This window comes from Triticum aestivum, chromosome 1B, assembly GCF_018294505.1.
Source record: "Triticum aestivum cultivar Chinese Spring chromosome 1B, IWGSC CS RefSeq v2.1, whole genome shotgun sequence".
Lineage (NCBI taxonomy): Eukaryota > Viridiplantae > Streptophyta > Magnoliopsida > Poales > Poaceae > Triticum > Triticum aestivum.
In genome coordinates this window covers 395535493-395562244 of record NC_057795.1, presented here as the reverse complement: position 1 = coordinate 395562244, position 26752 = coordinate 395535493, and the positions used below count along the sequence as shown (strand labels likewise).

General features: G+C 46.0%; 1 protein-coding gene across 4 annotated transcripts in view; it reads right to left on the bottom strand.

Moving 5' to 3' along the window:
* The window catches only part of LOC123126988 (MADS-box transcription factor 56), a 46228-nt gene extending 23387 nt beyond the window's left edge, over positions 1–22841 (bottom strand). For all 4 annotated transcript variants that reach the window (XM_044546746.1, XM_044546747.1, XM_044546745.1 and 1 more), the window contains exons 1-2: positions 22741–22841; positions 22390–22637 (exon numbers count right to left, since the gene is read on the bottom strand). In XM_044546746.1, the coding sequence (XP_044402681.1) occupies positions 22390–22574 (185 nt within the window). In that variant the 5' untranslated portion in view covers positions 22575–22637; positions 22741–22841. The remainder of the gene's footprint in view (positions 1–22389; positions 22638–22740) is intronic.
* Positions 22842–26752: the final 3911 nt, after the last annotated feature.

Below are 26752 nucleotides of genomic sequence, written 5' to 3'. Positions count from 1 at the left end.
TTGGAATCATCCCGATATTACTTGCTTAACAGGGCGTGACTTCTCGGAGTTTGATTTCCTTAGTGCTACAAGGAACAGGTTCATTACCATCTCTTTAAAGCCGACTGGTGGTAATCGGTTACAAGGTATGATGTGAACCAGAAGTTAAAATGAATGGCTGATATAAAATTATCGCCCTAAGGATAAACATGGCCGATATAAAGATTATCTCCCTAAGCGCATACAAATGGCCGATGGAGTGTTGACACCGTCCTTAGACAAACGTTTTGCAAGTTATTTTTCGGCGCGCTAGCTTTGCCGAAAAACAGGGGGGCATGTGTTGACGCTCAAAAAGGGCATGATTGCAAAGAGTGAATTGAGGCTGTAGCAAGATGAGGTCAAATTTATAAGTTCATGTCACCATTTGATGGCTCTCTTCAAGATAATCAAAGGAAATATGAAGATGGATCAAAACGGAGCTCAAGTGCAAAAGATATGCCAATTTCGGAGATACTCGTGTTGACATCAAATTAGAGAATGGCATGGAACCTAATTAAGATGGCCTCTGATGGAAAAAGTTACAACTGCAAAGTTCTTCGCCTCGTCGAAATGGACGATTTTGATATAAAGATCGTCCCCATCTGAGGTCGTATGCAAAAGTTATAGGCAAAACCGTGCGCTACAGCAATGTTGGCCAGATCATCCGGGTAACTAGAGCACCAAGATTCCAAACGGTTGGCGCTGAAGCCGGAAGATCTGGGTCAAGTTCCAGATGATCCAGGTAAAGGCCGGACAATCCGGTCAATCGTCCGGACGTCCGGACAAGTTTTTCTGCTGCAGACTTTAGAAAACGGCCCGAAACCCCCTCAAGATGGCCTCAGATCAAAAAGTATTCAACATGAAAGTTGTGCGTCTCGTCGAGACGGTTGATTTTGATTTAAAAAATGTCCAAATCCGAGGTCATATGTGGATTCTAGAGGCAAAACAGTAAGCTCCTGTCAGAAAACTGGGCTAGGCCGGATCATCCGGGCCTTGAGCCGGACATCCGGGCCTTGAGCCGGACATCCGGGCCGGGGTCGTGAATAGTCCGTGTTTTATTAGGTTTTGATAATTTGGACGGCTAGGCAAGTCCTTTTCTTGTACGGGAAGTCCATCCGCCTTTTATATAGATAAGAGGTGACGGCCGATTGAACAACAACATAGAATCACAAAACCCATCTACTTTTTACCCTATTTTTACATCCCTCCCCTGTTCTTTCTCTCTTGTTCTTCGTTCGTTCTTTGTGTTGAAGGGCAGCGATCCTCGAGGCTCTAGGGGCGGGCGAACCGACCTAGGGCAGCCCATTGCCGCCGCGCATCCAGACGAGGTCCCTCCCGGGCGCCTGGGGTTTTGGGTGCTCAAAAGCGCCCGCCGGATTGCTTGCGTACCGCACTTCCGGACGGGTCTCCTTCGGCGTGAGCTGCGGTGCATCACCCTTGGCGTTGGAGGTACACGGTGACGTGTTCGTGTGCAAACAAATAGATCAGTTGGCTCCAAGACTTTGTGCTGACGGCGGTACTGCATGCACCACATGACATCGTAGTAGGAGGCCGCTTGATAATTTTGATTATTGCTAAGTACCCATATTTCCAACCCCTCGTTAAATGGGCACAATTAATCAGCACATATTTTCTTATAGTTGAATGGTTATCGAATGGTTACCAGAATTTAAATTATTTAGGAGGTAATATAATTGGAAGTCATAGAACTTGTGTTGCATGTTCAGTTTGGTGCTAGAATTTTGAAAATATGGTTTTGTGGTCATCTTTTTTTTTTGCATAGTAATACGTGTCTCATTCATATCACAAAGATTAAAGTACAAGTCACGTAAGGACCGATATGACAAAACTGAAAAGATGGTAGAACATCTCTGAGCTTGACACCAACACCCATCACCTGCCTCCGGCACCACGACAGCAGCCACCAAAGAAAATACGGTTTTGTGGTTATCTAACTTGACTCAAGCGGGCAGATACGGTCACAACATGTGTATGTGTGCGTATCCATGTGTATGACCCCACCTGTCAGTGGGAGAGGACACTAGGCATGATGTATTTTTACACGGAACACCCTTATATATTTTTTATTTGCGGAAAAGTCAACCACCGTGACACAATTTTGCACAAAACTGACTCATATTTTTTTATATTTACAGAAATATCCGACACAGTAGTGCACAGATATGCGAAAATTAACAACAAAATTGGGTGGGCTGGATTTGAACCAGCGACCAATGGTTTTATTACGGGACGGTCTAGCCACTACAACATTTAGATCTGAATGTGCAGAAGGATAACTAACTCAGATGTACTCCCTCCGTTCGGAATTATTTGTCTCGAAAATAGATATATCTAGAACTAAAATACGTCTAGATACATCCGTTTCTGTGACAAGTAATTCCGAACGGAGGGAGTAAGAAGTAGGCCTCATGTGGAGTTTTAATGGTCTACGGATGCTGCGGCCCATTTTGCGCGCACTATTTTTTTCAAGATATTTGTAAAACGCAAGTAATAAAGTTATATTCAAATATTTGTGTGTTACAAATATTATACATATAAACAATGGTTAGTAAATAAAAGGTGTGTTAATATAGATCTGCGTATTATGTAAATAATATATAGTAAAATATTTTATAAACCTGAGTATTATATACAGATTTTTGTTATATAAATGTGTGTATTACATATTTGGTTTTAAAAATTACAATTCAGAAATAAATTTAATGATACAATCACTTCAATAATTATATACATAAGTCTTGAGTAAACATTATACAGAAGTGAATATTCATATATAGTATTTAGTAAATGTTTGTATTCATCATTTTTTATAATTTAAATATAAGCTGCAAGCCTACATTGTTTTTGGATTTATTAGACATATTTATTTAATAAAAAATTCAGTGTCCGTATTAACTAAATATTTTTTATATAAGACATATGTTTATATTCAAATGTTTTTATTTACTAATCAGTGTCTGCACGTGTAGTATTTTTAAATCACAAATATTTGAACATAATTTGTAAAACACTTATGTTCAAATATCTTTAAAAAATAGCACGCGCAAAACGGGCCGCTGTATCAGCTGCCTATTTAATCTCCACATGAGTCTTTGTATGGTACATATAAATTTAACGTGTATCCACGTTAGGCATTCGGTCTCTAGGCTGTAGTGGCTAAACCATGTCGTGTTGAAACTGTATGTTGTGGGTTCACGTCACGTCATGTTTGTTAATTTGCGCACATATGTGCACTATTGTGGTTCATTTTTTCTTCTGCAATACTCCGTTCCAAAACATAGTGTTTGCTCTATTCCCGTCCTTCAACTTTGACTATAAATTTAATCAACAAGACCGACAACGACGGGAGCAAAAGTTATACCAGTGAATTCGTATTCAAAAAAAGTTTCAATTATATAACTTTTACTCCCGCCGCAGTCGGTTTCGTTGGTTAAATTTATGGTTAAAGTTGGACCTCGGGAAGCGCGGGCACACTATACTTTGAAATGAAGGGAGTAATAATAAAAGTGAGTGGGAGTGCCTCATGGTAGTTGCCTTTTTCTGCAAATAAAACAAAATATAAGGGTGTTATGTGTAAAAACACGTTGCGCCAAGCGCCATCCCTCACTTAAAGGTGGGGCCATACACATGATACGCGTACTGTAACTGTATCTACACGCTTGAGTCAAGTTATCTAACCACAAAACCATATTTTTAAAGTTCTAGTACCAAACTGAACATGCGACGCAACTTTTAGTACTCCTAGTGATATTATCTCACTATTTAGAGAATTGATGTAACTTTCCCGTGTATTCCTCCTTGAGTAAAGAGAAGTTCATTTGTTGGCCAAAATTTGCTAGTAGTATCCCCGTTCTTCAAATTACAATGGATGCATGAAATTAATTTAGTGGTGATTTATCAATTGTAAACCCATTTTTAGATGCTATTTTGCTAACTTAGTTCAGCCGTTGTATATCATTTGATGAAGCAGATTCGAAAGTAATGTGACCATGTGAGATCGCATGGCCAAAGTAACACATCCAAGAATAAATGACTTGTTTAGCTCAAAGCTGACTTTGCCATAATGAATAGTACCACGTGAGAAATCCCATGCAACGTTCCTTAGTTTGTACTCGCTTAGGTGATGGCATAGCAAAACAGGAAGTAGAATAGAAGCAAATATGTCCAGATTAATACATTTATAAGCCAAACCAGTTTCATGAATGAATGCCATAGCTAGCTTTGATTGGTTAAACTATCAACAACACTGAATATTCAATTGCATGTTCAAGTTACATGAAAATTACCCCGCAAAAAGAAGTTACATGAAAATTATAGTGTTAGGTTGTGAAATGTAATTTAATAATGGTCTTTGACGGGAATAATTTAATAATGTTAAAGTGGTATTCATATTCACATCTTCAGCTGTGATTATCTTTCGTGGTTTGTGTGTGTGGGGGGGGGGGGGGGGGGGGGGGGGGAGGGGCCGTCAGTTAGGACAAGCAGTCTGCAAACAGTGCAAGGAAAATCAGAAAGGCGGGGTAACATTTATTAAATAATACCCACTATTACAATGTACCTAATTCTTACATATTTTTTTGAATATAAATGTTGATAAGAACAAATTAAATATTAGCCTACCAAGCTAAGACCAGATAAGATGGGGAACAAATGATTATATATAAGGAAAAAAAATCATAGTCAATGAAAAAGATAACTTTGTTTGGAAATATAATCATCATAACTAATGCTCAATGTTTAATCCAATACTATAGTAACATTGGCACAATATAATTTCATTCAAAGTGGACATGAACACTAATTTTTGAATGCGATATTTATTAAAATAGAAAATAATATAGAAAATAAAAACAGTTTATATTCTTATAAATATTTTCATTAATAATTTTCCATATTGAATTAAAAACATAGTATAGTGAAGTAAGTTCATTCAGTGTGTAACTGTTCAAGGCCTATCATTAACTTGGTGGTAAGCATATCGTATGGAAATCAATACTTGATCTTACGAAATATAGTCTAATTTGTCCATACACTACTGTGAGTAACCATCTGAAACTATTTTTTGTGAATTAAAAGAATAGTCCAATCACATAAAATTTTAGCAAGACATATGCAACACTCAGTTTTAGGGTAATATTATTGGATTCATTTTTCAGTAGAGTTGCCTAACAGATAAGATGTCTGTTTCGATGTGTGTGAAATCTATGACGGATCGTCTTGCGCAATCTAGAAATTATGCTTGTCATGCCAAATGATTTATGTATATACAGCCCTAATATTACTACTTAGTTCAATATATATTTTCATGGTTGCCTGCTATATATCGAGTTATTACTTTGAGAGGTATCTTTAATACGATTTAAAGAAAAGCAAGAATTAGAGAATTAATATTAACTACATAAAAAAGGGAGTTTCATGTTTTCCATGGAACTTTTCATATTAATGAATCTCGTTGTTAAAATAATCACTTCTTTATTTCTAAAACAACGAGGGTTATTTTAAATCGCTCCTTATTTACAACGGAGTGATAATTGATTATGCGGTACTAATTAATGAATCTTGAGGAAAACAAAGAAAGTATATCATATAACCCTCATCGAGTAAAAGTGCCCACAAAGTTGAATAACTCTAGAATCAATTCACTCGGCTCTCTCTCTCTCTCTCTCTCTCTCTCTACTAACACATATACACATAGACAAGATATGCTTGTCCATACACACATCAACTTTACTTCTACTACTCTTTTTTTGCGGGTATCTACTACTCTTTCTTACCAACATGAAACATCTAACTATATGTCGAATGCGTGCATACATCCCTAACTTGCACATACTATTTCACCAGTAATTAAGGTTGTAGAAAATATACCCTCATCATAGTCTCCAAGCCGACATGCATTATTGCTAGCTATTTCCTAACATGCATGCATATATAACTACACGAGAAGATTGCTACCAATGTTCAAGAATTCGTCCGATTAATCAGTTAACGGGCCAATTAATCTCTACTCGTAGGGTGACCGAATTGAATATTACATATTCGTGCTTGTTAGGCCGATTAACTGGCCCGTTAGACCGACTAATCGATTGTTAGGCCGAATAATTGTTGTCGACCCATTAATTTGTGGGCAAACAAAGCCCAAAAGTTTTTCGTGTAACCCCTCCCACCCCCCTCTTGCTCCTCAATAGCTAGAGTTCGACCAAACTATATCATATTTTGGTATATTACATAGCTGAGAGCATGAGAGGACGGTATAATGAATAAAAAACTAGATATATGTTGGCAGTTCCTATTTAATCTACCGATTAATGGTCAACTGATTAATCCAATTAATAGGACGATTCACCGATTAATCACAACTCCCAAGCCGGCTGAGCAGCTACCAGTTACCGATTTCCTGAACAATGATTACTACTAACAAAAGGGATGCACTGTTATTCTCGCATTTACAAACTGGATATGCATGAAGCTTTCTGAAAGCCTGTCTGGTATGTTTGAACACATTGTTTGGTTCACTCACACTATAGCCAAATATTAAGACATGCCTACATACTTGGTTGTGAGAAGTGATGTGTTTGACCGTCTTGACAGAAAAATTCTACCAACATAGAGACAGGAAGTTAACCAAATATGACTAGATCATATGTACTGAACGATTGTGCCCAATCATAATACATAAGTTTAAGGTTGATTAGCCTACAGGGTGTACCAAAGTAAGCACTAAATTATACACCTAAATGAAGCCAAAACAGCTGATAATGAGAGTGAACTCATAAATTTCTCCAGACCCAGGAGAAACATGCAGTTTTCATGCTCACGATTAAACTACAACTCGTCAAATGCGAAGGACACCCGGCCCTGATCAGAAAGCACGCCGAAACAGTATCGCATGTACCACACAACTTTACCAACGAGTGCGGACCCCAATAAAACAAGCAAGAGATCTACTGTGACAAAGGACACATTGCCGAATCACAGGCCATACCTCGAACGGAACTGACGCGATTAAAAAATAACCAGCAGGCGCTCTTCCTCTTCATCAAGTAGGAATTTTGGAGTGACTTATTTGGAATATTTTAGTGCATCAAAATGTCCCCGTTCTGCTCAACTTATCAGTTCAAATTTCTTGGATATTAATTAGCTCAATGTTCGTACTCCTTCCATTTCTTTTAACTCCGTTAGATTTATCTGAAGTCAAACTTTGCAAAATTGACAAACTTATATTAAAAACTATCAACATCAACAATATCTAATAAATATAATATGAAAGTACATTCCCTCATGGATCCAATGATATTGATATTGTATTGCGAATGTATAATTTTTCATATAAACCTGGTCAAACTTTAAAGAATTTGACTTCAGACAAATCTAATATGTGGAGGAAAAATAAGAGAGGGAGTACTTGGATTATCTTGTCAACTTATTTCATTGGGTTAGTCAGTCTGTTTTCCTGGCATCTATTTTAAATAAATTGGCTGTATCTTTCTGATTGTTCTTTTGCGGTGCAATATTTCTACCGCACAGAATAAAATCAAGACACGACAGTAGGAAAAAAAGAAGCAAAAATACAAACGCCCCTTTTATCCTAGAGGTCGCGACTATATCCACCTCAGTCATAAACAAAATGCACTCCATGCTATCAAGATGTGCTGTGAACCTCAATAACAGGATAACTACCGCGTGCTCAAGATAGCCAAACTGCATAGTTGCATATAGCCGCTGTCCAACCTCCACCCCCACCCCTCCTCAACAGTTTCTTCTTTTATTTCTGAAACACTGACGAGTTATTTTAAATCGCTCCTTAGTTACAACGGAGTGATAATCGATTACACAGTACTACTAAAGAATCTTGGAAGGTAAAAAGAAGAAGGTACATCATATGGTGCTTATAATTCCCAACGAATAAAAGTGCGGACAAAGTTGAACGACTCTAGAATCAATTCAGTCGGATCTACTCTCTCTCTCTCTCTCTCTCTCTCTCTCTCTCTCTCTCTCTCTCTCTCTCTCTCTAGAGTAGACTAGTACTCACACATACACATATAGATAAGATATACACACTTCAACTTGACTTCTACTACTCCTTACCAACACGAAACATCTAACTATGTTGAATGCATGCATACATATCCCTAACTTGCACATATTATTTCGCTGGTAAGGCTGCAGAATAATATCCTTACCCTCATCCCAGTCTCCAAAGCCTTCTAAGAAAAAACTTTTTGAAAAATCCTAGTCTCCAAGCTGATCGACATTCATTGCTAGCTAATTTCCTAATATGCATGCATATATAACTACTCCCTTTGTCCCAAATAAGTGTCGTTGATTTAGTACAACATTGTACTGAAGTATGTACAATTTGTTAGTACAATGTTATACTAACTTTGTACTAAATGAGCGACCCTTATTTTGGGACTGGGGAGTATCTGACAAGATTAATAGTAACAAGAGGGTTGCACTGTTATTATCACATTAACAAATTGGATATGATGAACCTATCAGCTGAAGCCTGTCTGGTATGTTTGGACATAGTTTGGTTCACTTTCACTCACAGTCACACTATGATCAAATATTAAGACATGCGTACATATTTGGTGGGGAGAAGTGATGTGTTTGATGACTTTGACCCCGTTGACAGAAAAATTCTACCAACATAGGAATAGAAAATTAACCAAATATGACTAGATCATATGTACTGGACGACTGTGCCCAAACATAGAGATACATGCGATCAACCTGTCATAATATATACTCCCTCCGTTCCAAATTACTTGACCTCCATTTGTGTAGATATGGATGTATGTTTTTTTCCGAAAAGGTGGAATATCCCCGGCCTCTGCATCTGGACGATGCATACGGCCAATGTATTAATTATTAACACAAGACCTTACAAAGTCGTACAATAGTAAGACCAAAGCCACCATCTTCGCAACCTCTGTCGCTACTCCTATCTAATTAAGGGGCGCTGATGGTCTGGGCCTAATACCAAACAGACCTCGCAGCCAAACCTTACATCTAAGACCTGAGGTCCCAACAAGGACGCCTGCCGGGTATGGGCACCCACCAGTCTGGCGTGCTCTTCAACCAGGACCCCTGCCGGGTATGAGGCCGCCGCAGCCACGTACCATCAATCCATCTTCAGAGTTGTACTGTTGTGTAACGCCCCCGATTCAATCGTACACTAATCATGCACGCAAATGTGTACGATCAAGATCAGGGACTCACGGGAAGATATCACAACACAACTCTACAAATAAAATAAGTCATACAAGCATCATAATACAAGCCAGGGGCCTCGAGGGCTCGAATACAAGTGCTCGATCATAGACGAGTCAGCATAAGCAACAATATCTGAGTACAGACATAAGTTAAACAAGTTTGCCTTAAGAAGGCTAGCACAAACTGGAATACAGATCGAAAGAGGCGCAGGCCTCCTGCCTGGGATCCTCCTAAACTACTCCTGGTCATCGTCAGCAGCCTGCACGTAGTAGTAGGCACCCCCAGTGTAGTAGTCGTCGTCGACGGTGGCGTCTGGCTTCTGGGCTCCAGCATCTGGTTGCGACAACCAGAAAGAAGGAAAGGGGGAAAAGGGGGGGAAAAGCAACCGTGAGTACTCATCCAAAGTACTCGCAAGCAAGGAACTACACTACATATGCATGGGTATATGTGTAAGGAGGCCATATCAGTGGACTGAACTGCAGAATGCCAGAATAAGAGGGGGATAGCTAATCCTGTCGAAGACTAAGCTTCTGGCAGCCTCCGTCTTGCATCAAGTATAAGAGAGTAGATTGAAGTCCTCCAAGTAGCATCTCCAAGTAGCATCTCATAGCATAATCCTACCCGGCGATCCCCTCCTCATATCCCTGAGGTAGAGCGACCACCGATTGTATCTGGCACTTGGAAGGGTGTGTTTTATTAAGTGTCCGGTTCTAGTTGTCATAAGGTCAAGGTACAACTCCAAGTCGTCCTATTACCGAAGATCACGGCTATTCGAATAGATTAACTTCCCTGCAGGGGTGCACCACATAGCCCAACACGCTCGATCCCATTTGGCCGGACACACTTTCCTGGGTCATGCCCGGCCTCGGAAGATCAACACGTCGCAGCCCCACCTAGGCAAAATAGAGAGGCCAGCACGCCGGTCTAAACCTAAGCGCGCAGGGGTCTGGGCCCATCGCCCTGAGCACACCTGCACGTTGCGTGGGCGGCCGAAAGTAGACCTAGCCTAGTGGCGTTCCAGTCCAATTCGGCGCGCGCCGCTCCGTCGCTGACGTCTGAAGTGCTTCGGCTGATACCACGACGTCGGGATACCCATAACTACTCCCACGTAGATGGTTAGTGCGTATAGGCTCGTAGCCGACTCAGATCAAATACCAAGATCTCGTTAAGCGTGTTAAGTATCCGCGAACGCCGAACAGGGCCAGGCCCACCTGTCTCCTAGGTAGTCTCAACCTGCCCTGCCGCTCCGCCACAAGTAACAGTCGGGGGCCGTCGGGAACCCAGGCCCACCTCTACCGGGATGGAGCCACCTGTCCTTTCAGCCCCCAACTCCGAACAGTATCACAGGTAATGTAACCGTGTAAAGTATATAGTATATGCCCGTGATCACCTCCCGAAGTGATCACAGCCCAGTAGTATAGCATGGCAGACGGACAAGAGTGTAGGGCCGCTGATGGAACACTAGCATCCTATACTAAGCATTTAGGATCGCGGGTAAGGTATCAATGACTGTAGCAGCAATGACAGGCTATGCATCAGAATAGGATTAACAGAAAGCAGTAACATGCTACACTACTCTAATGCAAGCAGTATAGAGAAGAGTAGGCGATATCTGGTGATCAAAGGGGGGGCTTGCCTGGTTGCTCTGGCAAGAGAGAGGGGTCGCCAACTCCGTAGTCGAACTGGTCAGCAGCAGCGTCGGTCTCGTAGTCTACCGGAGAGAAGAGGGGGAAGAAATAATGAATACAGAGCAAACAAAGCACCACAAAATATATCAAGGCAATACGCGGTGTTCGGTGTGCCCTAACGCGGTAGTAGGTGATACCGGTTAAGGGGGGAAACATCCGGGAAAGTATTCCCGGTGTTTCGTGTTTTCGGACAGATGAACCGGAGGTGAAATGTTGCAGGTTCACTATGCTAGGGACATGTGGCGGACGAACGGGCTGCGTATCCGAATTCGTCTCGTCGTTCTGAGCAACTTTCATGTTGAAAATATTTTAATCCGAGTTACGGATTAAAAGATATGATTTTCTAAAGATTATATTAATTTCTGGAATTTAATTAATTAATTATTTAATTCGAAAATGAATTTATGACGTCAGCATGATGTCATGCTGACGTCAGCAGTCAACAGGGTTGACTTGGTCAACCTGACAGGTGGGTCCCGTTCGTCATTGACTGTTTAGTCTGATTAATGTTTAGCTAATCTAATTACTGTTTAATTAAACTAATTAGTTAATTAGGTTAATCTAATTATGATTAATTAACTTAATTAATTCCTTATTTAGTTAATTAACTTAATTATTATTTATTCATTTAATATATATTTTTTTAATTCTTTTTTCTATAAAACCGTTCTGGGGCGGGGCCCCCCTAGTCAGTGGCCCGGGGGGGCCTATCGGTTCGGGTGTGCGTGCGTTCGGGTTCGGGCGCAACGGGTGTGCCCCGTTCGGGTGCACGCCCAGGGGCACGCGGGCGTGGGCACGGGTGGCCACGGCGGGGCACGTCGCCGGCCAGGGATGGGCGCAGGGGCGCATCCCGCCTAGTGCGGGGCGAGGTCGCCGGCGGCCACCGCACAAGCAGCAGCAGGGCGGCGGTGCCGGCGTGGGGCGAGGGGAGCAGGGGGCGCGGCCCTGGCGGGGAGCCACGGCGGCTAGCGGCCACGCGCGCGCGCGAGGCGAGGCCCGAGCGCGGCGAGCGCGCACGGGGGAAGTAGGTGGGCGCGCCCCGGGCGCAGGCAGAGGCGGGGAACGGCGAGTGCGCGGCCGACGCGGGGAGAGAAGGGAAAAGGCGGCGGCTCACGGCGGGGTGTAGGGTCCGGGCAGCGGTGCTCGAAGGGGAGGTCGAGGAGGCCACGGCGAGGTCGATCCGGCGACGGCAGCGGGCTTCGTGGCGCCGACGAGGAGCAACGGGGTGGCGCGCGGCATCTGCGTCGACGGGGTCGGGGCGCGGCTGCCACCCGATGCAGACGAGGGAGAGACGGGGATGCGAGGTCCGGCATCGGGGAGGCGGAATGAGGCGGCAACGGTGAGCGCCGGCGATGGGGTTGGCGCTTCGGGGCGGCGGTGGTGAGGCAAGGTGTCGGGGACGAGTGGCGGGGTTGCGGCCTCGTCGGGGTCGTGCCCCGATCCAGAGGGGGTCGGGGAAGGCAGAGATAGGAGCGGGGAAGTGGGGGGTTTCGCCCCGATCCAATCTGGATCGGGAGGGGGCGAGGGAGTTAGGGTTTCAGGGGGGGCTAGCGGGGATATAGGCCAGGGCGTAGTGGGCTGGCCGGCCGCGTGACTAGCTGGGCCGGTTGGCCCAGTGGGGGAGGCTCCCCTTTTTTTGTTTTTTTGTTTGTCTTTATTTATTTATTTTTCCTTTTACTGTTTTACTTTTAGTCTCATCTTTTTTTTTAAAAAAAAAACATAAAAGTTGTACCAAAATCAATATTACTAATTATACCTTTGTTACAAAAGTTTAAACCCCTAAATAAAATACTTTAACATTTTATAAATAATAAAAGGCATTTATTATATTGGTTATGTTGCTGTTTCATTCACATTTAAACATCTAAACATTTTATAAAAGTGTGGTTTCCTTACCATAATTACCTATGCATTATTTGGCTCACTCCGAACATTTTTAGTTTTAATATTTAAAAACTTTTATTATTTGCTTGATTTTGAATTTGAATTCGAACCGGTTTTGAACTAACGTGAGATTATTAACACTAACCGAGGTGACGTGGCATCATTAGCGTGGAATTACTGTAGCATGATTACCCGGGCGTCACAATTCTCCTCCACTACAAGAAATCTCGTCCCGAGATTTAGGAGCGGTTACAAGGGGAAGGGATCTGGTTACGAAATTCTAAAGATTCTTCTCGGTCATAGTTGCTCTTCTCGAAGAGGTCGATCCATTACATTGATGTCTTCGGTCCTCTGCTTCAGGTCGTCTTGATGAAGTCACCGTCCTTCCTTCAGGACCATCACCGAACTTACAAAAGGGTGAGAAGGGAAAACTGTATATGGATGGATTCTAACAAGATCGAGCATCAGACGGTTAACTCAGGGAAGAAGCATAAGTTTCTCTCGATTTGAAACCTAAGAAGATACCGAGAGCAAAGTAAGAAGGTACCATGAGAAGTTTCAAACGGATAGGCAATCGTTCGTTGCCTGAAGCGAAGTGTGAAAGGGGTTCAGAGCAATGGGAATAAGTATTGTGTCTGATACCAGATTGATGATCTCATCGGAAGGTGGCTCGTGAATTACACACGAGGCCACGCGTGAGGAATAACTTTGGGAACAGGGGGTGTACAGGAGAGTCAGGTTTCGATCCTGTGGAACTGTGGGTTATGGGCCCACCATGTGGGTTAAAAATAGGAGCGGTGACATCTCGCACGGTCACAATAGCAAGGCATGTCAGAGGGTAGCCAATCAGTTATGTCGGCACAATGTCGGTACCAGGGGCGAGGGACGAAGAGAACCATTTTCCTGCTCGTTGAACGAGGCGGACCAATAGGCAGAGTTCTCGTCCATCGGTGGTGACCGGAATGCTATCGACAATTTCAACAGGGTCTTACTGACAGAGTTGTACACCGAGGTGTTTACATAAGCAGGAGAATAATACTGCTTAGATTATATAGACCTCAAGAAAGGTTAAACCAACCAATGGAAAGGAAATTAAGATTATCAGATTAAACAGAACAATGAAAAGGAAAATGTGTTTAAACACATATATCAAGGGGTATATCCTTCCCAAGGGCAAGCAACACATGATATTCATGACGGGATATAGTGTAGAAAACCCTTTAGGTAAGGGGAGAGAAATTTCATGACATTACCCATACAACGGTGTTCGGATATTTGAGCAAGAAACATTTAGCATTGGGCTTCGGATGTTCTTGTTGAAAATCAGAGTATCGCAGACATGCTTCGAGACAGCATTGACATGGCCTTCAGGTGAAGATCAGACTTTGGAATCACGAAGGATCCATCTGGAATAACTTGTAGAATAAGTCTTACAATTTCCTCATGGATGAATGGATAACCTTGCTGAAAAGGAATCTATATTGATAGGTCCTCCAGCCGGGGGGGGGGTGCTAGGCATGACATCATGTTAGCGGGTCATCAAAGGATCAACATCATAACTCTTGGAAAGGTGTCCCAACCATCATATCTGACCGAGATTCATATCCAATTGGTGTCATGATACCTCAGACTCAGGGGGTCCGAGAGGAAAAGGTGCAACACAAATCGACGAAATGACATTGCAAGATTCTCGAGAAATGAACTATGGGAGCGGGTTTCTGAAGCAATAGTTCATCATTAAACCAAGGAGAGGACAAGGAGGTGTCTGGTGAACTCAACGGCAATTCACCGAGATTCCCAAAAGATGGATTTCCACCATTAGGTGGACAAGGAGATAACATTTGTCAGATCAAATGATATAAGGAAGTATGCTCGAGGAAAACATACACAATTAAACATTGGTTGAAAGGTGCGCCCGAAATGTGGATTGGATTGCACGACCAATGTCAGAATGGTGACTCAATTAGCGAAGGACTTAGAATGAACTATCGATCATTAACTTCAAAGCAATAGGGTTGCTAGAAGTGCATATTCCAAACAACACCGTTCACTTGTGGGTACCCCGGTTGGAATCAACACGAGGACCAAGAAAGAATGGTGATGGTGAGAAGTATCATTATAGCAAGAATTCTTAAGAGGTGGAGCAATCCTCACAACATTCTTAACATCAAAGATGGTAATACTCCGCGGTAGAATATAACATAAGTTGGATAGCAAGGAACTCAAGGTACAACACAATACAGGAACAAGTTTTGTGTTGGAGGGAATGCAATAATGTTGTCGCTGATAACACCAATCATCGAGGGCAAGGATGGTATTTCTCATTATTAATTCAATTGATATCCTGGAAGAGCATCAGAATGTAGATGGTGATCATGACACATTTGTCGAGAGATTCCACAAAGATGTAATCGATCCGCGATCACACCAAGTCAAAAGAATGATGAAGCATGAGGTTATTGGAACCATAGGTACGACACGAACTTGAAATCAAGATTATTGTTCAAGGCGAACTGATATGACGAGGAAGATCGACGTAAGCTTAGCTCATTGTCAAAAGTTGTGCTCCAGGATTAAGGACCAGGTAGCACAGTTAAAATTTAGCATGGTAATGATATGGCCGATCAGGCTAGGAATGACATGATCGGGTACAAACTCGTAAGTAAAGAATATTAGTAAGAGTTGTTGAACCGTAATGCGGACTCGGTTCAGTTATCGGTGTCTCTGAGTGTTTAATAACTCAGAGCCCATGAAAAATTGTAATCAGTGAGTATGTAGTACTTGATGAAGAACTCCTAGGAAGTTATGCAGTTCCAAGATAATCTCGAGATACCATGGGGTAATACTCGACGACAGATCAAAGTAGAGGTTGTACCGGGGTATTGATCCACAGAAGACAAGTGCTTACACTTGCATCGAAAATGGTATTTAAAGGAGAACATGGTCGGAACCACGATTCTAAAAGGCCATACCCCAGATACAAGATGAACTTATATCAAGGGAATAATTAATTTTAAAAGAAGCTTCGATGAGAAGATGTACATCGGGTCCATGGGCATGAACACAAAGTTCAAGGTCGACTCCCACTTCCATAATGCATAACCTTCCATTCACTTCTCGTTCTCAAAGAAGTTGTATGGTAGGAAATTATCTGCTAAACACTAGAAGGGTTAACTTGTCAAAACCTTCCGGTTCATACGGTTTTTAAGGAAGGTATAGGTTCAACCCATCGGGGCATCTTAGAATCATATACCAAAATCTTTAGAAGTAATTAACTCAAGCTCGAAGGCAGAGCATGGTTGAGAAAGCAGACGATACAATTTACCAAAAGCATTATGTATCCGAGAAAAGGCTCACAAGTTTATTGAATATGAATGGCGTTGTCAGATAAATCCAACAAAGGACTTGATGGTCCACAAGGGATCTGATAGGAGTATCGGTACTCAACTAGAGGAAGAAGAATGCAAGGAGATCAGATTATAGAAACAACTGACTAACTCAATTGTCAAAGGCAAAGGAATTATGATTTCCAAATCAAGGGATCAAAAGCAATGCTCTGATTAGGGATGGATAAGTTGAATAGCCTTAGGGTACAACCAACGACAATTGGATTGGTCGAGAACCAACTCCAGTTAAAAGAATGGAAGCTCAGCCGGAAAGGTAATTTATAAGGATCAATGATGATTGCGTGTGTTCGCAAACATATTGAGTCAACAGACTCAAAATGATAATGACAATGAATGTCATTAAGACTACGAGACTTATGGGATTAACCATAATGCAAGCAAGCAAGAATTTCAAGAGCCAAAGGCTCCAGAGGGTTTTCGGAAGATCGAATATTATTTTGAAGACTTTTGTGAAACACAAGAACAACTGGGGATGAGCGGATACTTGACAAGTGCGGCGATTTATTTGAAGGGGTATTCATGTGGCAAAGAACTGCTAGGCAGTAGGCACGAAGTATTCTCGGAACAATAGAGAAAACTCCGGGTATCTTGTAATAACAAGAACAATGGGGAATGATCGTAAGAATGGCAAGTGTAAGTAGTTATCCATAAGGATTTATCGGTGGTCGGGAATAGCAAAAGTGGTGGGCACAAAGTCTCGAGAGAATATCAAAGAGTATCTCCGAAATCTTCTGGTGCAGTCGGTTACCATCTGGACTGAAGGGGCTCTCCGGGAGAAGTATTTTCGAGAACCTAAAGTTAGTTTTTAGTAAAAATCGTTTAACCCGAATAGAAGAGGGTTCAAAATCCCAGAGTAAAGGTCGAGGAATAAAAGATCCTAATACCTCCCGATGGCGACGTGGGCCCATGGGCCACACAGCCATGTTAGTAAAAGTTTTTCAACGACTAGACTCGACTTCGGCCAAGGAGTTGGAAGGGGGATTCCTACAGGCAGTCGGCTCTGATACCAACTTGTAATGCCCCCGATTCAATCGTACACTAATCATGCACGCAAATGTGTACGATCAAGATCAAGGACTCACGGGAAGATATCACAACACAACTCTACAAATAAAATAAGTCATACAAGCATCATAATACAAGCCAGGGGCCTCGAGGGCTCGAATACAAGTGCTCGATCATAGACGAGTCAGCGTAAGCAACAATATCTGAGTACAGACATAAGTTAAACAAGTTTGCCTTAAGAAGGCTAGCACAAACTGGAATACAGATCGAAAGAGGCGCATGCCTCCTGCCTGGGATCCTCCTAAACTACTCCTGGTCATCGTCAGCAGCCTGCACGTAGTAGTAGGCACCCCCAGTGTAGTAGTCGTCGTCGACGGTGGCGTCTGGCTTCTGGGCTCCAGCATCTGGTTGCGACAACCAGAAAGAAGGAAAGGGGGAAAAGGGGGGAAAAAGCAACCGTGAGTACTCATCCAAAGTACTCGCAAGCAAGGAACTACACTACATATGCATGGGTACATGTGTAAGGAGGCCATATCAGTGGACTGAACTGCAGAATGCCAGAATAAGAGGGGGATAGCTAATCCTGTCGAAGACTAAGCTTCTGGCAGCCTCCGTCTTGCATCAAGTATAAGAGAGTAGATTGAAGTCCTCCAAGTAGCATCTCCAAGTAGCATCTCATAGCATAATCCTACCCGGCGATCCCCTCCTCATATCCCTGAGGTAGAGCGACCACCGATTGTATCTGGCACTTGGAAGGGTGTGTTTTATTAAGTGTCCGGTTCTAGTTGTCATAAGGTCAAGGTACAACTCCAAGTCGTCCTGTTACCGAAGATCACGGCTATTCGAATAGATTAACTTCCCTGCAGGGGTGCACCACATAGCCCAACACGCTCGATCCCATTTGGCCGGACACACTTTCCTGGGTCATGCCCGGCCTCGGAAGATCAACACGTCGCAGCCCCACCTAGGCAAAACAGAGAGGCCAGCACGCCGGTCTAAACCTAAGCGCGCAGGGGTCTGGGCCCATCGCCCTGAGCACACCTGCACGTTGTGTGGGCGGCCGAAAGTAGACCTAGCCTAGTGGCGTTCCAGTCCAATTCGGCGCGCGCCGCTCCGTCGCTGACGTCTGAAGTGCTTCGGCTGATACCACGACGTCGGGATACCCATAACTACTCCCACGTAGATGGTTAGTGCGTATAGGCTCGTAGCTGACTCAGATCAAATACCAAGATCTCGTTAAGTGTGTTAAGTATCCGCGAACGCCGAACAGGGCCAGGCCCACCTGTCTCCTAGGTAGTCTCAACCTGCCCTGCCGCTCCGCCACAAGTAACAGTCGGGGGCCGTCGGGAACCCAGGCCCACCTCTACCGGGATGGAGCCACCTGTCCTTTCAGCCCCCAACTCCGAACAGTATCACAGGTAATGTAACCGTGTAAAGTATATAGTATATGCCCGTGATCACCTCCCGAAGTGATCACAGCCCAGTAGTATAGCATGGCAGACGGACAAGAGTGTAGGGCCGCTGATGGAACACTAGCATCCTATACTAAGCATTTAGGATTGCGGGTAAGGTATCAATGACTGTAGCAGCAATGACAGGCTATGCATCAGAATAGGATTAACAGAAAGCAGTAACATGCTACACTACTCTAATGCAAGCAGTATAGAGAAGAGTAGGCGATATCTGGTGATCAAAGGGGGGGCTTGCCTGGTTGCTCTGGCAAGAGAGAGGGGTCGCCAACTCCGTAGTCGAACTGGTCAGCAGCAGCGTCGGTCTCGTAGTCTACCGAAGAGAAGAGGGGGAAGAAATAATGAATACAGAGCAAACAAAGCACCACAAAATATATCAAGGCAATACGCGGTGTTCGGTGTGCCCTAACGCGGTAGTAGGTGATACCGGTTAAGGGGGGAAACATCCGGGAAAGTATTCCCGGTGTTTCGTGTTTTCGGACAGATGAACCGGAGGTGAAATGTTGCAGGTTCACTATGCTAGGGACATGTGGCGGACGAACGGTCTGCGTATCCGAATTCGTCTCGTCGTTCTGAGCAACTTTCATGTTGAAAATATTTTAATCCGAGTTACGGATTAAAAGATATGATTTTCTAAAGATTATATTAATTTCTGGAATTTAATTAATTAATTATTTAATTCGAAAATGAATTTATGACGTCAGCATGATGTCATGCTGACGTCAGCAGTCAACAGGGTTGACTTGGTCAACCTGACAGGTGGGTCCCGTTCGTCATTGACTGTTTAGTCTGATTAATGTTTAGCTAATCTAATTACTGTTTAATTAAACTAATTAGTTAATTAGGTTAATCTAATTATGATTAATTAACTTAATTAATTCCTTATTTAGTTAATTAACTTAATTATTATTTATTTATTTAATATATATTTTTTTTAATTCTTTTTTTTATAAAACCGTTCTGGGGCGGGGCCCCCCTAGTCAGTGGCCCGGGGGGGCCTATCGGTTCGGGTGTGCGTGCGTTCGGGTTCGGGCGCAACGGGTGTGCCCCGTTCGGGTGCACGCCCAGGGGCACGCGGGCGTGGGCACGGGTGGCCACGGCGGGGCACGTCGCCGGCCAGGGATGGGCGCAGGGGCGCATCCCGCCTAGTGCGGGGCGAGGTCGCCGGCGGCCACCGCACAAGCGGCAGCAGGGCGGCGGTGCCGGCGTGGGGCGAGGGGAGCAGGGGGCGCGGCCCTGGCGGGGAGCCACGGCGGCTAGCGGCCACGCGCGCGCGCGGGGCGAGGCCCGAGCGCGGCGAGCGCGCACGGGGGAAGTAGGTGGGCGCGCCCCGGGCGCAGGCAGAGGCGGGGAACGACGAGTGCGCGGCCGACGCGGGGAGAGAAGGGAAAAGGCGGCGGCTCACGGCGGGGTGTAGGGTCCGGGCAGCGGTGCTCGAAGGGGAGGTCGAGGAGGCCACGGCGAGGTCGATCCGGCGACGGCAGCGGGCTTCGTGGCGCCGACGAGGAGCAACGGGGTGGCGCGCGGCATCTGCGTCGACGGGGTCGGGGCGCGGCTGCCACCCGATGCAGACGAGGGAGAGACGGGGATGCGAGGTCCGGCATCGGGGAGGCGGAATGAGGCGGCAACGGTGAGCGCCGGCGATGGGGTTGGCGCTTCGGGGCGGCGGTGGTGAGGCAAGGTGTCGGGGACGAGTGGCGGGGTTGCGGCCTCGTCGGGGTCGTGCCCTGATCCAGAGGGGGTCGGGGAAGGCAGAGATAGGAGCGGGGAAGTGGGGGGTTTCGCCCCGATCCAATCTGGATCGGGAGGGGCGAGGGAGTTAGGGTTTCAGGGGGGGCTAGCGGGGATATAGGCCAGGGCGTAGTGGGCTGGCCGGCCGCCTGACTAGCTGGGCCGGTTGGCCCAGTGGGGGAGGCTCCCCTTTTTTTGTTTTTTTGTTTGTCTTTATTTATTTATTTTTCCTTTTACTGTTTTACTTTTAGTCTCATCTTTTTTAAAAAAAAACATAAAAGTTGTACCAAAATCAATATTACTAATTATACCTTTGTTACAAAAGTTTAAACCCCTAAATAAAATACTTTAACATTTTATAAATAATAAAAGGCATTTATTATATTGGTTATGTTGCTGTTTCATTCACATTTAAACATCTAAACATTTTATAAAAGTGTGGTTTCCTTACCATAATTACCTATGCATTATTTGGCTCACTCCGAACATTTTTAGTTTTAATATTTAAAAACTTTTATTATTTGCTTGATTTTGAATTTGAATTCGAACCGGTTTTGAACTAACGTGAGATTATTAACACTAACCGAGGTGACGTGGCATCATTAGCGTGGAATTACTGTAGCATGATTACCCGGGCGTCACATGTTGCATGAACCGTGTCAGGTCTCTCTGCCATCGACGCCACCACGACGCCAGACAGCGCCACCATCCTGCGCTCGTCCATCATCACACGCCCACCAGCGAAACCCCCACTACTCCATGCCGCTGAGACTCGCCGTTGTCAACGTGCCAGATGTATGTAGACACTAAATAAGTATAGATACATTCATATTTAGACAAATGAAAGTCAAGTAATTTGGAACGGAGGGAGTAGTATAGTAAAGATCGAAACATAATACTAGGATTTCGTACAGAAGTTTAAGGTTGATTAGTCTACGCTGTACCAAAGTAAGCACTACATCGTACACCTAAATGAAGCCAAAACAGCTGACGAGAGTGAAGCATAAAAACCTCCAGGCCCAGGACAAACATGCAGTTTTCCTGCTCACGAGGTGAAACTAAAACTCGTCAAATGTGAAGGACGCTCGAATCAGAAAGCTCGCCGAAACTACAGTATCGCATGTACCACAAAGCGTGACCAAGGAGTGCGGATCCTAATAAAAATCAAGCAAGAAATCTGCGTACGTACGGTGGCTATTGTACTGACAAGGGTCATACAGCCGAATCGCAGGCCATACCTCGAACAGAACTGATGCTATTAAAAAAAACGGAACAGACGCGATTGGAGAGGGGAAGAGAAAGCATATCAAATCAGCGGTACTGCGAAGTGCACACAAGAGAAATTATTACGAGTACATTGCTTTTATGGGTGAAGCTCACTGTCCTAGTCCGGACATCACATGAAATTTTTCTCTCCATTTGTAGCCGTAGCCTTCCTTCCCCTGCCGCACCGTAATTGCTGGGCACGCCTGCGCATTAATTTCGACTTTGGGCTCCATGTACTGCCAGCTGGCTATTATGTGTGTCCTTCATTTTTCAGAACCTCTTTGAATCGCTACCGCCTCTGAGCGAACGGAAAGAACGGAGAAGAGGCAAGAGAGAAGGCAGCGAGGCTCCATGAGATAATGCGGGGGGAGTGAGAGGGAACTGGAGAAATCGAGGGGAAAAGAAAAAGCCAAAAGGTTTGTGTGGCGTGTGTGAGAGGCGGAGACAAAAGGAAGAGCAAGCTAGCAAGAGTGTGCTTTTTGATTAGCCCGTGTGCATCGAGTACGTACGGATACTTTGGGGTAGAATGGCAGCAGCTACAAGAGTTCTCGACCTCCAATAATAGCTAATGGCAACCGCAGCACTGCAAACGCCCATGAACCCAAATACCCAAGCAGTAACCAGATTTCAAGCAGCAGCAGGGAAACTAGATTTAAAGATTTGCCATTCGCGTGGGGTTACCTGGTGGTGCTGGAGAACTCGTAGAGCCTGCCGCGAGGGGAGAAGACGGCGAGGGCGACCTCGACGTCGCAGAGGACGGAGAGCTCGAAGGCCTTCTTGAGCAGCCCGTTCCTGCGCTTGGAGAAGGTCACCTGCCGGCTCGTCGCGTTCTCTATCCGCTTCATCTCCGTCTTCCCCCGCACCATCCTTCCTGCCTCTGGCGGAGCTCGATCGATCCCCTCTCCTCCCGAAAACGGACCAATCAACAACTACACATCGCGGTGAAAAACGAACGAATTAGGTGAGTAAATTCGAGCCGGCGGAGATCAAAAGCGACAAAAGTTGATAGATCTGAGAGGGCAGTGCGCTCACCAGAAATGGCTAAGCGAGGAGGAGGGACCGCGCGGCCGCGGCTGCCCTTTCTGGTCCCTGCCCGCGTCGCGTAGCCCGGAGAGGAAAGGGCGTGGTGTGATGAGGTGGGTGCGGCCACTGTGCACTGGATTTATAAGAGCATCTCCAGTCGGCCCCTCAACAGGCTCACGACGCCTTTTTTAGCGTCGGCGGCGAAAAACGGCCCAGCCGCGTCCGAGATCCTCGTTTATCGCTGGTTTAGACCGAAATTATTACGGGCGAACCCAATCTGAACCCAGCGCATCGGGGGGCGCCTGGGGCGCCGGCTGAGGCGAAAAGGCGCGTGGACCTGCACTGTCGGCGACATCGGCCGATTTCCCGACATTTTCTTCCCCCTTTCCCTCCATTTCCCCATTGTCCCCCCCTTCTCCCCCGCCGCTCCCGCTATTCTCTCCCCAGATCCGCCCGCCATGCCGCCGAAGAAATATGCAGCCTCTCGCCTAGCTACAACGGCGACCAAGAGTTCAAATTCCTTCATGTGTTCACCGGGATCGAGTCGTGCTAGAAATGGACGGAGTTACGGCTTGCTCTTGCCAAGGTGAAGGACACCTACAACCCGGACGCGCCTGCCCCGGCGGCGGCAGAAGGGCGCCCTGATGGCAACAAACGAGCCAAGGCGGTGAGGGACGCGGCACCCGCTGCCGAACGGCTGCAATCGTCGATCGAGCAGTGCATCACCGACGCCAAGAGCAACACCGTCAAGAGGGAGGAGAAATCCGATGCGAGGTGGTCGGCGTTGATGACGAAGCAGGACGCCAAGCTTGACCTTCTCAGGACCAACATAGCCGCGAAGAAGAGGAACACCGACATGACGTTCTTGATGGGGAGAGACACGTCGACGATGGACGAGCAGGTGAAGGTGTGGTACCTGGTGGAGCGCGGCCTCATCTTGAACCAGATGTCAGGACCGGCGGCGACCACCGCTCCTACGCCCATGCCGACGCCGATCCCGCACATTGAAGTTTTGCCCACGTCGACCCCGAGCCCAAGAACTGAAGTTGCGCCCAAGCCGACGCCGAGCCTGAGCACTGCTGAAGCTGCGCCCTCACCGATGTCGCCGACCTCGGCCAGCCCTGCGCCAGAGGAGCCTGCTATTTGATGAGCTCCATGTCTATTGTTCCTGCCCTTTGATCGCCGGATTTTGGCTATGATGATCGCCGACCTGTGGCATGATGATCGCCGAACTGTGTCATTTTTTGGTAGCGGGAAAAGTGAACTTTGAATTTTTATGCGTTTGGGGCACAAACCTGGGGCCGCGGCCGGGAACTAGATCATCCCCAGGCCAAAAAAATCGCCGGCGCAAATGCCAAAAACCCTTCGCCGGGTGCGACGGGGAGCCAAACGACTGGAGATGCTCTAAGACTGCCCATAGTGTGGGGAGCAATTTAGACCAGTAACATGCATATGTTACTACTCATAGTGGGGAGTATGTTACTATCTTTATAGTGGGGAGTAAGGCCAACTCCAATGCACGACCTAAACGGAAGTCCGTTTTGTCAAGATTTCGTCCGTTTGATTCGGCAAAACGGACACCCACACCCGCTTGCGGTCGTGCGGCCGTGGATGCCCTCGACGCACCCGCCATATCTCAAACTGTCCGTTTTTTGGACTTGAAATTCTATCCCAAAAACCCAAATAAACATCGCAAATAATTTTAAAACATTAATATAAACATTAAACATCCAAATGAGGGAGGGGCATAAGCTAACATACCTTTTCTTCTTGGATCATATGCACTTATGATTGGAACTCTAGTAAGCATCTGCAACTACTAAAGATTATTAAGGTAAAACCCAACCATAGAATTAAAGTAACAAGTCCCCTTTATCCCATACGCAACAACCCCCTTACTCATGTTTAAGCTTCTGTCACTCTAGCAACCCACTATAAGCGAATCATGAATGTATTGCAACACCGTACATCGGGAATCCTTCACGTGTGCGCGGCAGGGAAGGCACCATAGGACAACACCAAAATAAAACATACAACTCAAACCAATCTAGATCATCAATCAACCCAAAAGATAAAAGAAATCTACTCAAAACATCATAGGATGGCAACACATCATTGGATCATAATATGTGGCATAAAGCACCATTTTCAAGTAGGGGATTATAGCAGGGTGCGTGAGAGTGAACCGCGTAAAAGAAATGAGGATGAGGATGAAGACGATCACCGCGGCGATGGTTCCCCCGGTGGCACCCCGATGCCACCGAAAGAGAGGAGGAGAGAGTCTCCCCCTTGTGCTTCCTCCTCCATGGCCTGCCCCTAGATGGGGAGAGGTTCTCCCTTTGGTCCTTGGCCTCCATGGTGATGATGGCTCTCTCCGGTATCCTCCTCCATTGTAACGCCCCGAATCCGATGCGCCAGGTGTCTTCCAGTTATTCGCCGTCCTTGCCATGTCTTTGCTTGCGTGTTGCATTTTTCCCATGTCATCATTTGCATTTCATCTGCATGTTTTTCAAAACTTGCATCCGTTCGGGTTCCGCCGGTTCTCTCCGTTGTCCGTTCTGAGCCCAACCACACTCGCACGTGCCCCGTCGCCCCTCTCAGACCTTGTTTCGTGAGCGGGATAAAAACGTTCTCGGAATGGGTCGAGATTTGCCGAGTGGCCTTGGTATATCACCGGTAGACTGCCCGTCAAATTTCGTCCCATTTGAAGGTCGTTTGATGCCCCAACGGTTAACCGAGCTAACCAAGACCCCCTTATCTTTGCAGCTCAACACCTCTTCACACAGCCCACCTAGCCCATCTAACTCCCCTCCATGCTCTCCTCCGTTCGATCACGATCGTGTGGGCGAATACTGCACCTCATTTGGACTCTCCTAGCTCCCTCTAGCTATATATAGGCCCTTCCCTTCCATTTTCGCGGATAAAACCCTAGCCTCCCTCTTCCTCACGCCGCCAGACATGTCCATCCCGCACCGGATATGTCCACCGGCCACGTCGCTCCGGCCAACCCCAAGCCACCACGTCATCGCGCTGCCGCCCCCGACGAACCAGCCGCCGCCACGTCGTCGTCTCCAGCCTCCCCACCACGGCAGGCCCGTTGGGCCCAGATCTGGCCCGCTCGGGACCAGATCCCGCGCCCGCGCCGCCCGCCCGCCGCCGGCCGCCCGCCGCCGCGAGCCCCCGGTGCCTCGCGCCTCAACTGAGCTCCGCCGCTGTCCTCCGGCCTCACCGCCCGTCGCTTCGGTCGTCGGCCCCTCGCCGGAGTGCCGCCCGTCCGCGCCCAGTCGCCGCGTCCCGCGGGCGCCGCCCCGCGCCTCGCCGGCGCGCCTCCCGCGCCGTGCGCCGCCGCGCCTCCCGCGTCGTGCGCCACCGCCTCGCCCGGATCCGGCCTTCCCCAGCTCCGGCCACCTCCTCCACGCCACTCCGGCGACCCAGCTCCGGCCGTCCTCGGTTCCCGTGCCCAAAACCCTAGATCCATAAGGTTGACCCCGTTTTTCTTCCAAGTCCCGAAATATTTACATTCTGGTGCCATGTTCATCATGCCACAACTTCTAGTGTGCCGCTCCATTTTGTGCGTGTAATATACCAAAATGTTCACTGTGAGCTCTTCATTTCATTCCATTGTGCAATGCTTGTTTGAGTTCTTCTTGATGACCTAATCATTGTTGCAGGAGTGATATATGATGTTAACCTGCTGAGACTATTATAACTTGCTGTTGTGTCATTTATGTTGCATTTTATGTGTACATCCTTTAAGCATGATGTCTACATGTTTTAGGAGCATATTCATGCTATCTTTACAGTAGTGCAATCCTTGTATTTTTGTGAGTCTTGTAGTGAGTGCATCAAGCTTGTGTAGTAGGGTACTTGCTGTTACTGTTTTGCTAGGCTGAATCTGTTATATCATGATGCTATGTAAACCTGCTGCTACAAGTCATTCTATGCATAATATGGAGATGTTCACTAAGGATGTTTTGTCATACATGTCATGCTTTATCCGACCATGCCCTTGGTTGCATTT